Source organism: Heloderma suspectum, chromosome 1 (genome assembly GCF_057233095.1).
Source record: "Heloderma suspectum isolate Gila_16-S chromosome 1, 16-S_ref, whole genome shotgun sequence".
Taxonomy (NCBI): Eukaryota; Metazoa; Chordata; class Lepidosauria; order Squamata; family Helodermatidae; genus Heloderma; species Heloderma suspectum.
Window position 1 is genome coordinate 230,205,884 of NC_139458.1, and position 12,076 is coordinate 230,217,959.

At 41.9% G+C, this 12,076-nt stretch overlaps 1 protein-coding gene across 10 annotated transcripts in view; it reads left to right on the forward strand.

The window, feature by feature from the left end:
* Positions 1-5,462, forward strand: part of RB1 (RB transcriptional corepressor 1) — a 132,504-nt gene extending 127,042 nt beyond the window's left edge. For all 10 annotated transcript variants that reach the window (XM_084821233.1, XM_084821242.1, XM_084821251.1 and 7 more), the window contains 2 exons: positions 1,389-1,438; positions 4,151-5,462. In XM_084821233.1, coding sequence (XP_084677359.1) covers positions 1,389-1,438; positions 4,151-4,224 — 124 coding nt within the window. In that variant the 3' untranslated portion in view covers positions 4,225-5,462. The remainder of the gene's footprint in view (positions 1-1,388; positions 1,439-4,150) is intronic.
* Positions 5,463-12,076: the final 6,614 nt, after the last annotated feature.

Sequence of the window (12,076 nt, forward strand, 5' to 3'; positions counted from 1 at the left end):
GATATGATTAAAAGAAGCATTCCCTGTCTTACACCGCCAGCAATTAGTCAACTTAGACAAACTCTTATTAAAGAGACATTGTAGCATCCAGTAGATCCAAAACAAGAGTTTTTGCTGAATAAGATGTAACCGGGTGCATGGATGGTAGCAAGCACAATTCCTGACATTGCACGACATCATCACTGATTACAAAATTGAAAAATAGAAGTTTAAGGAGAAATTACACTTACCTGCAGATTAGCACATGGCTGCCATTTTGAAATGCAAATTTAAGGATGTTCCCATGTTTTGATTCTGGCAGATTTTGGATAAGTTTATCAGCTATCATTTCTGAGTGGAAAACACTTTTCAAATGATTGTGGTACAATTTTGCCCAAGTCAAACTATTTTTCCTAGACTTTTACAGATTCTGAGATATACAGAACTTCTTTTTTTAAATGTTTTCTTACCCAAGCAGTATAACTGCTAAATCAATTTGTGTCAAGCCAGCAAAAGTGGGCGTAATGGACAACTTTTGAAATCACCCTAGTTAACTGGACTGAGGAACTCAGTCTAATTTGCATCTTGGGGAGAGCAATCCTATGCTCCCCCCTCCCTGCAGACAGTGTCGCGGCAGGTGTAGGATTGTTTGGTTTCCTGGCTCTGAGCTTGGAGCAGGAAACCACACTCCCCACCCCCTTCTCCTCATAGCTGGCATGGAGAAAACTGTGCTGGCTGTCGCTCCATGCGTGAAAATGGAGTGCGGAGATGGGGAAAAGGGGGCATTCCCAAGGGAGGGAGACAGAGGTGGTGGCCATATGACATTTCCTGTGGCTGCCCCAGCCTTCTTTCCTCGCCCTCCATAGCACCACTGCTAGATGGGTAAAGTTACCCATCTAGCAGAAATGCAGGGTGGCTGTAGCATGGAGCCTGTGCCGTCCTTCTGCCCTGCATTGGATACTCGGCAGCCTCCGAATTCAGAGGCTGCCAACTATTTGGATAGGATTGTGACCGAAAAGGTTAAATTAAATGTCAGTTTGAAGGGACATAATTAAGGTCATACAAAAAATGTGAAGTATATTGTTCTGATCCTCCAAAGGACATCTGCATTGGAAAAGTAGTCATCTGTATCTAGATTCTTTCACTCAGTCAGATTCTTTCACTCACACATCAGGTGTAGAAGTACATCCAAAGGAGAGTCATTCAGTGTGATTCCCATCTGCCCTGTACTATAGACATTGTATCTATGTTGTCATCTAGTTTGCAGTGTGAATGGGAATACACATCCTTTTTCAGCAATACAAATGACTATTGTTTTGGGCCACAAGTTATGTGGCCATCTGGACTGAAGTTATGTGTAACTTTGTAATTAGATTTCTCTCTCTCTCTCTCCCTCCCCCTATCTACAGGGAGCACCTCACTGGAGAGTCCAAGTTCCAACAAAAGCTTGCAGAAATGAGTAAGTACTTGTTCACCATAGGAGTTATTAGAAGTTACTGCCATAAGCAGAGAAAAGGGCTGTTTAATGGCCAAGATCCAAAGAACTGTACAACTAGTTCCATATACCCATTTATTTTAAAAGAAATCCCATTCTGTTGCCTGAAGTAGCTTTTGGCCTAAATCCAATGTATCATTAGCAGAAGAAACTGCTGTGCTAGCAGAGCTCCTCTGCCTTTTCCTGGTGTGCAAGCAATTGTGCAAGCACTAGCGGCCATTTTGTAAACCTAAGATCTGCAAGCAGTTGCACAAGTAGAACTTGAGTTGGATTCTCCCCTTGGATTCAGAATTTGGTTTCTGCACTAGCAGAATGATGCTGTTAAATACAACCCAGTGTTAACATGAGGCACTTTTGTCATTAAACATTGAGTTTTCAGGCTCAGAGAACAGTATTGTAAAAAGATCTTACATTTTTTGAGTGGAACTTTCTCACTTTTTTGAAATTGGAAGTTCTCCTGACCTTCACAGAGGGCGTTCCAAACCTCGGGATGGTACCTCCTCCTGGAACAGGCTTCACTATTAATTCTTGTCTGTCCAGGGGGAGGAACCATCCTGCCCCCAGACCAGCCCTGAGCAGAGCAGTTGGGACTGGTTGGAGCTCCCAGTTCTTAACACTTTGAGAGAGAGCGAGAGATCTGTCTGTATGTCTGTATAAGTATTTCTCTTTCTATCCTTAATTCCTTTTCTCCCCCGCCCCCCGCACTCTATATTGGTCGGGAGCTGGGTGGAAAGGAGGTTTTTTGCATCTTCCCCCCTCGTGATTCCCAGGCAGGGGAATTCATGGTCACTGGGAAGCAGAGTGCTGAAAATGTGGCCACCTTTTTCTGCTACTAGCAGCAACCGGGCGAGGTCAGGCCCAGTGTACCCTTTCAGAGCAGCTTCCATGGCTGTTTTCCCCTACGGGTTGTTGGAAATGCTGCCAATGCAAATAAGTGGAGCCAAAACATGGAGACCTTTGAATCTAGCATGGCAGCACCTAGGGCAGGCCTAGGTCTGCAGGGCCTAATGCAGCCTTGGTGCCAACTCCAAAAGGATGCCAGAAGGTGTGGGGGGAGGAGCCCCAGCTTGCAATTCCCAGGGCAGGATGTGCTTCCCTAGTTTCACAAGTGGGTGAAGGACCTGGTAGCTCAGGACCGAACCAGACTGGTGGTTGATTCCAGGCAGAATGTCAGTGAGAATCAGCCTTGAGGATCCCGGTAGAGTCGTGATCATAGCCAACACCAGCTTGTTCTGCTAGGCAGTTTACCTAAACAACATGATGATGCAGGGAATCTGGTCCCAGTTGGAGGCCCAAAAGAGCATGAATTGTTCAGAGTACTTGAATCATATAGGTCTTGTAGGCCCCTTCCAACGCTATGATTCTATGAGATATCTATGAGGTTTGGAAAATTGAAGCCTTGTTTGTTGGCTTTCAGGGAAAGTACTTGGGGAACTAAGTATCAACTTCTTCCTTATGTAGGAGGCTGCGGGGAATGCATTATCCAGGCATACTAGGCCTTGGACAAGCACTCATTACAGGGAGAGGGGGCAGCCACTGCTGCTTTTAAAGGAAATTTTCCCATAGAGGATATCTGTAAAACTGCAATTTGAGCTTCAACACATAAGTTTTTGAAGCACTACAAAGTTTTTAAGTTTGCTTCAGCATCAGCAACCTTTGGCTGAAAAGTTTTACAGGGGGTGGTCGTGCAGGTGATGATCTTGGAAGCCCACCCGCTCTGGTACTGCTCTGATACGCCCCAAGCTTTAGAATGCCCTCTGTGAAGGTCAGGAGAAAATGGAAACTTTCTTACCATGAATTTCTGTTTTCTGATTTTCATGGAGGGCATTCCTCCACCCTCTCTTCTTCCAGGATCTTCAATCTGTGAGAGGCTTCTGCCAGCGTCCTACATGTGGGGTGGTAGACAGGTTAATCCTGGGCTATTCCTGGGGAATTCTTTTTGTTATTCTAACCTTTGTATTTTTCTCCATGCTCAAATAGTTCAAAGTAATTTTCTAAACTCCTGTTCCAGTTTATTTCTCAGCAGGGATGATGGACATGTTCCAGTGAGGGGTTGAGGCGTAGTCTTCCAGTCCAGTCCAGTTGAAAGGGACAGGATGGTTTCTCCCCCTGGAGAGGCAATAATTAGAAGTGGACCCTGCCTACTTGCTCCAAGAGGAGACACCATCCTGAGGTTTGGAATGCCCTCCGTAAAGATCAGAGAACAGAAATTCATAGTAAGAAAATTTCCATTTTTGCATACAAAATTAGTTTAGTTTGTTGCTTGGTTTATTGCTTACTACTTTAATAGTTTAAAATATTAATACTGACTTTCAGAAACTGATATATAAACATATGAATCCTCTTATCATGACTGTGCTTGTTTTTGTTTGTTTTGATTTGCTTAATTATCTAACTGCTGAACGAGATCTGTCAAATAATGTCCTTTAATAATGGATGAAATTTCAAGTGCTTCTGTGCCAACATTTCAGTGTCATCCTTGATGCTGCTTTTTTTTTTTTAATTCTGTGGTATTTTTCACATATCCTTGTTTTATGAATAGAAGACCAGTTTCTTGGACCCAGTGCCAGATTAGCTGCTTGTTCCTCTTCTGCTTTTTTAAAATACTGAAATGGCCTCTTTACCACAAATGAGACTAACAACTGTTTAAAAAGAAATGTCATGTTTGTTTTCTAGCATCTACTCGAACCAGAATACAAAACCAGAAACTGAATGATGGAGCTGATGCTTCACCTACCGAACAAAAGTGAACTTCCATTAAGATGTCATTATGTGCACTGTGTGCTTTCTTGATTTCTACTTTGTCTTTGGCACCCACAATTTAGCTAATTTGATGAAGTTGGACCATGTGTTTTATGCTGCCATGTAATATGCAATATTAGCCACTTAAATGTTAATTTAAGTAAAAAAAATAATTATTTCCCAGTGCACCAATGGAGAGCATTCTACTTATAATGATCTCCATTGTCTAAAATAAAGACTATGTTGAAATAGAATTAGTCAAAATGCACTAGTGTTAAAAAAAAGTCATATTAGACTTGATGTGCTATTTACATATATTATGTATTAGAACCCCATCACACCCAAAAGCAATTCCCAAATTTTTAACTACAAATGTAATCAGTAATAAATGCAGGAGTGAGCTCAGCAATAATGTATACAACTTGACTGTGAGGTGTAAACTCATTGGGCTGGATCTACACTGAGTGCAGTTAAGTGCAACTAACAGTCTAAATTCAGTATAGGCATACTACTGAAATAAATTTCCTATACCTCATTAACATTTCCATCTTTTTATCTTTATTAAAACATGCATGTAGATGGGTTTTGGTAATATGCTAGCCCGCTGAATTACTCAGAAAGCTAGAATAGTTGCAAAGTGTGCACTTTTCTGTCTGTATAATGACGAGATAAAATGCCAGAGCTGTTGGTTTCATGCTTTGGTTTCATGCAAATCAATAGTTATATTTGATAGCCTAAGCTATCAAAATGAGATCAGGAATTTTACTACCATTGGGTAATAAATGGGGTCGCTGCAGTAATGTAATTGATGTAGCGCTAGTGTAAGCAACTAGCGCAACACCAGTAGCATAATCTACTAATGCTATGCTAGAGGTCCTTGTTATAACTATGTATACAGGCAAACTGACAGTTATCCAGCATTGATCAGTATAGAAATATTGTTCTCTGTACTAATAGAAGTTACTCCTTTAAGGAATAATAAAACACTTTTAAATTGTTAATAAAAACACTTTTAAAAATAGGCATGGGTAATCTAACTGTTGTGGAAATGACATTGAACATTCATAACACTGCACTCTTGAATTTGGTCCTAGCATGGCTTAGTGTGGAGCTAGAAAAAACAATCTCTTTTCTCATGTTTGTCTCTTGAGTATGGTTTTATTTTCCTGCTAGGTATAGCTTATTTGTTAGAGGTTCTAACTTTTTTGGAAATGTTATTCCAGTAAAGTAAAAATATACAGTAATATGCAATTTTGTAATTGACTTCAATGCTGACAGGTTTCTATAATGGAATATGGGTGGGTAATTTAATATTAAAACGTGACAGTACAAACCACATACTGTAGTACAAAATTGTTCAGTCAATTTTCCAGTCACAAGGTATGAAGAAACTAGTTATATGTTTCTACAGGATGATAATCACTAATATGATTTATTTACTACCACATAAATAAGTACAACAGGGGTCCCCAATCTTTTTGGACCCGTGGGCAAGTTTGGGAATCTAAGATACTGCTGTGGGCACCCCCACAAAATGCCTAATCAGTGGATCGCCACTTTGGCATCTACCTTTCACATCTATGGATCGTAGGTTTTATCTTACTCAGCAAAAAAAACACTATTGGACACCACAACGTCTCTTTAAGAAGGGATTGTCTAATTCAGTGAATTGCTGGCAGTGCAATACAGCTAATGCTTCTTTTAAACATACGTTTTGGCAATGTCCAGTAGTTGCTTCTTTTTGCAAGGATGTTGCAAAAAAAAATCGTACTGGAACAGTCTTTAATATTCACTGATGTACACACTCTTTTAAATTATATACCTGCGTCATGGAAATTAACAAGTGGTCAGCATAAATGGATTCCCTGCACACTTTTGACATCTAAAAGACTAATATTACAACATTGGAAGGATAAACACTCATCTCCTATAATGCAATGGACTAAGGACCTTACAATGCTTTCAATATTTGCAGGGGTGGCATATAGAACCGACCTTCAAATGGATACTTGTGTGGGTATTTGGTCCACTTTTGTTGCAGCCCATGTATAATTGCCAGAAAATTGTATGCATTTCATACGCATCCATTTAAGTGGATATATAAAAAAAATGGGGGGAAATGTTTTGGGTGCCCACAGGCACCACGTTGGGTATCCATTTGCGGGCTCCATTACAGGTGCCCGCATGTGTCCCTTGAAGTAGAAGATTTCAGTCTTAAGCGCCTTAACATTTTCTGTTTTGCATCATATTTTATTAAATACATTATACCTACAAGAATAAAGGCAAAACTGAAGTACTTTGGCCACATCATGAGAAGACAGGATACCCTGGAGAAGATGCTGATGCGAGGGAAAGTGGAAGGCAAAAGGAAGAGGGGCCGACCAAGGGCAAGATGGATGGATGATATTCTGGAGGTGACGGACTCGACCTTGGGGGAGCTGGGGGTGGCGACAGCCGACAGGAAGCTCTGGTGTGGGCTGGTCCATGAAGTCATGAAGAATCAGAAGCGACTGAATGAATAAACAACAATAAATCTATAAGAATACTTGAAATCATTCAGATTTCAAAATCTCTTATAATTTAGATTCTGTATTAGCATTACTTTCTCATTTGCATCCTATGCTCCCGGCAAAGTTGATCAGTACTTTTGCCATGTATTTGCATCTGTACTTTTGCTACATATTGGCTATGTCTTTCTGTTAGGGGTGTGCATTGACCGTAAGATTTGGTTTGGATCCCAATTCAGCAATTTGGAAAACAGCCTGATTTGGCTCAGATTGATTTGAAGGCCGCCCACTTCAATTTGGGCCCAAACACAAATTCCAATTTGGAAATCACAATTGTCATGCTCTCCGTTGACTACAATTGGGAAACAACAAACAAAAAAAGGAAACTCCCCCCCCCCGCTTTTTTGTCAGAATTCGATGCCATTTGCAGAGGACTATCCCTGTGAAATTTCTGACAAATAGATGCCGGGAGTTTTGTGCAAGAGTAGTCTTTACAGTTTGAGGGTTTCCCAAAAAGGATGCACTTGTCCACAAAAAACATAGGGGGATAATTTTTATGGAAATGACATGCATTATAGAGGTGGACTTATAAGAAACCTGCAACTTTTCAGAAAGATAGGTGCACTGTTTTGGGGGGAAGGAAAATGTTCAAATATGGGGGAGGGGGAGTGATTCCCCTCCATGGGTGTATGTGTGTGTGTGTAATTTGTGTGAAAATGGCATATGTCCTAGAGGTAGCCCTAGGCAAGAAGCCTGCAACATAGGTGCAGGGGTTAGGGAGTTAGGATGAATGAAAAACAGTTTTAAGACTTTTTGTTTTCTGCTCATTTGGCACCAAAATCAAAAATTGCAGTGGTGGATGATGGATGTGGAGCACACAATGGCAGAGGCAGAAAAACTTGAACATGCAACATTTTCCAAGCAAGCGCCCAGTTCTATACCATCTCAGATCCCACAGCCCCCACCAAACCTCTTTTAATGTTCCTGCTCCTGGGAGAGCTAACTAGCGAGGAAGATCAGTTCTGTGACATAAAGTCACAGTAACACCCCTCCCTCAGAGCACTGGGATTGGAGTGCCCTGTTAAAACCATTAACTGTGATTAGAAGCTAGAGTAGTCATCCCAGCCCCTGGGTGTTTTCCTTATCTGGAGAACTTGGAGAGAAATGGATCCATTTTTGGAGACGCACTGTCTATTTCTCTGATGGTTCAGATTTGGGCTGTATGATTATCAGCCCTTTAAACTAGGGTAGAGTTCTGTTGGGCCTCAGTTTTCAGATGCCAACATATCTGGAAGAGCTTGGAGAGAAATGGATCCATTTTTGGAGACGCACTGTCTATTTCTCTGATGGTTCAGATTTGGGCTGTATGATTATCAGCCCTTTAAACTAGGGTAGAGTTCTGTTGGGCCTCAGTTTTCAGATGCCAACGTATCTGGAAGAGCTATGGTAGATGTGTATTTTAACAACCCAAATCTAAGAGTAATTTTCCAGTTTCTAATAACAGTTGCTACTGATACATGCCAGTGCATATATCTGAATGAAGATAGGTAATTTTAGATCTCTAGCTGTGAGCCAATTGAAATATTTCTAAGCAATCTATTGAATTTTTCTAAGCAATTACCATGCAGTAGCTGCCTCCAAAGTGCTGCTTAAATTCTTTAAACTTGGGGTGCTCTGATAGCAATATCCCTCTGAACTGTTTTTGTATCAGACCCTCAAGCAGTTTTTTAAACTTAGGGCTATTTAAGAATGGGCTTGGTAGCAACTGTTGAGAAACGTATGTGGGAATAATGCCTGGTAAGAGTCTCAGAAGCTTAACTGAAGAGGGGCTGAGTAGGATTTTTATTAGGCAAGTACCAGAAGTTCCATACCTGCCCTCCCCATGAATAGCAGGATAAATTATGGCATACTGGCTGGCAAAATTCAGCTTTTATTGGTGCAAAATTCCACCCACTCCAAACATAGAACCATAGCCCTTCGGTCAGCGAGTGGGCTGAAAGAGTAGGTCTATGGACAAAATGCTGGACCACATGGGCAAGGAAGCAGCAGGTTTTGTGCTGTTCCTCGTCCATCCCTGAATTCAAAATACTCTAGATATTTGTTGTCAACAAGAAACAGAAGCATCCTCACAATTGTCACCCCGAGATAAAGCTATAAAAAGGAGATAGGTCCATAAATTGTGCCCTGGCTTTATAGTGAACCATTCTTTCTACTAGCCCAGTGGGAATATAGTAAAATTACCTCTGAGCACACATGGAGTGGCTTTCCCATTCTACCAAGTAAGTGCAGCCTGCCCTGCCCCTCACCCCACAGAAGCCATTGTTCCTCAAAAGTCTTGAGTCTCTTCACATCTTTTCTGTGATTAAACACTGTCCCACCTCTAGCACATATGCCATAATTAGCTAAAGAACACAAAATCACTCTCCCAAATATACACTCCTTCACCATCACTTAGTTTTGCAACTTTCCCCAATTAAAATGCTTTCCTCCCTCCGCTGGAGATTTGTTTGTTTTGTGGAAGGAAATGTACTACTGTTTTTGGCCTTGGTGTTGAAAACAGATTGGAAAAGGCAGGTTCACCCAATTTGATCTTTGTGCCAGAGCACACTTAGCAGAAATCTGTTTGCAACCCCAGAGCCAAAAGGTAGTAAATACAGTCTTTCCTTCCACAAAAGAAACGATCTCCAGTTTTTTCTGTCACTCTCTGTTCCCTAGAGGAGCCGCGGTGGGGACTGTCTTCCTTTCTTTGCATCAGTCTTAGAAGGACAACTTGACTGGGTTGGTGTAAAATGTCTTTCTCACCCTTTAAGGGTTGGACATGAGAGATTAGTTTAGAAGCAATTCCTGCATAATGCACTTGCAAAGGGAAGAGTGGGGGGCTAGGGAACTAGAGAACTCTGCAGAATATTTTTAAAAGCCCATGCCTGCTCCAGCTGAGTCAGAAGATTACAGAGTGTGATAGGAGAAGTGACACGATCTTACTTAGCTTTTTAATAGGTAAAATGCAAGCAATTAAAAAAAAACAAAAAACCCTGCAAAAGAGCTGTGATGAATATGAGCACCCCTTTTTCTAAAAAAGCTCCAAATGTAACCTTTCCTCAAAGGGGAGTTGCTCCAGCCCCTTGCTTGCTCTTCTCTGCACCTTCCCCTGCTCTACAATATCAGTTTTGAGGCCCTTTGCCCAGACCTGCACACAGTATTCCAGGTATGGTTGCACTATAGATTTGTATAAAGGCATTATGATATGATCCCCAACACAGAATTTTTTATTTTCCCAGCAGCCTAGACACCATATCATTTGCCTCAATGTCAATGACATTACTTGCTTATATTGAACAACATTTGCCATTTTAATGCTCATTCCCTCATTTTGGATATTCTTCAGTGTTTTCTTTTAACCACCCTAAATAATCTGCAAACTTGGCCACCTCACTGCTCGCTGCATTTATGAACACATTGAATACAGACAGTTATACCGCTCCATTGTGAGAGCTGTTCATTTATAGGAAAAAATGTATAGGAATAAACTTTTTGCTTCCTCTCCTCTTATCCCATGACTGCTAAGTTTGCTCAGGAGTCTTTGGTGAGGGACTGTCAAAAACCTTTTGGAAGTCCAAGTAAACAATGTCTACTGGATCATAGGGGTTTCCACATATTTGGGTATCCACGTTTTTCTGCAGTGAATTCTCTGCACAGAATTCAGCTTCTCTGCAATCTTTTGATTCAGTTGAACATCCAACAGTCCCTGCTGGTTTCCTGCTTCTAATATTATTGATATGCTCTTCAAAACCCTCCCCCCCCCTTTTTTTCTTTTGCATACCTTGTAGTTCTTTTGTGCACACATTTGTTCTTGTTTGGGCAAGACTTCCAGTTTCTGCACTGCAAGTTAACCTAGTGCAAGATGTTGAACTCTTTTTGTTGTGAACCACTTTGGCTATTGAGTAGTATAGAAATGTAATAAATAAATAAACTCCTGGACTTTGTGCTACCTGCAGTATGCATTCTAGCTGAGCTTCTGTTGTTATGGTTTTGAGTAATCCCCAAGCATTCTGGAGAGATTCAACCCTCTTTACTTTCCCTTTCAGCTTCTCTAACTTTTTTTGACATTGGGGTACAGAGTGACACTAACCCCAATACACTCTTCCCTGTTCTTCTTCTAGAGTTTGTATTCAGAGATGACCGTATCCCACTGGTTCTTTCCGTTCTGTTTCTGTTATGTTCTCCTTTAAAACCAAGCACTCAAACTCTCCTGTCGTGCCTCGGAGGCTTTTAGCATAAGCATGGATTATACTACTATACTATGGCTGCTGGCTGCAGAGTACATCGTAATCCTGCTCACTGGAATTAAATTGTTGGTTGCCATGATGGCAGCTACATTTACGGACTGCTTGGTACACAAGCGCTGTTAAGACTCACAAGAGTGGATTCTCTATTTCTGACTAGAGATGTGAAGCCCTGCAAAAATCCAGAAAAAAACATTTTTTTTCCTCAGTTTTTTCTAAGGACCATTTCCCCCCACTGAAAAATTTGAAAAATTGAACAGCTTTGGATTATGAAATATTTTCTTTTAGAATTTAAGATATATTTATATAGTGTTACCCAGCCTTTACTCCCCCCAAAATGATTTCTAAAAACTATGGAATAGGAGCACTTCTATTGAAAGATGAGAGATGTAAAATATCTGGAAATAAAAGTCTGGTGGGGGCAACCCACCATCTTCCTGGCCCTGCCTGGCACTGTGTTGCTCCCTGAGAGAGACGCTGCCTCCGAGGGCAGAGCTGGGGGGAGAAGACACTCCCCGGGCAGGCCACTGTTGATTTGGGCCGGCTGGGCTCGAGGCTCCTGGGGCGGCTCTTGTTACTGCCCACCGATGTGAGGTGGTAGTGCCCTGGCAGCAGCATCACCAAAGGCACTGCCACCAAAGCCAGGGTCACCCCTTGGGGGGCGGGGAGGCAAGGGCAAGGGCTTTGCAGCATTATCTGTGGACTTGGCTGTTTCTCCCACAAAACTTCTGTCATGTGCCTTGGCTATGGGGCCAAGTTGGAGGACTTGAGGGGCCCCCAATTAGTGCTGTTACAGGTCAAGGGACATATGGTGTTGGGAGGAGGGCTAGCTAGGTTAGGGGAAATGGCCCAGGCGGTTAATGGCAGTGTCATGTTCCGGCTCTCTCCGCCCCTGCAAGCATGGTGCCTTGGCATCCTGCCCTTGGGCCTCCAAATGCTGCTGTTAAATGCCGGATTGGTTCAGAATAAGACCTCCCTTATCCATGATTTGATAGCGGATGAGACAGCTGAACTGGCATGCATAACTGAGACCTGTGTGAGCAGGGAGGAGTTCGTCTCTCCCAGCTCTG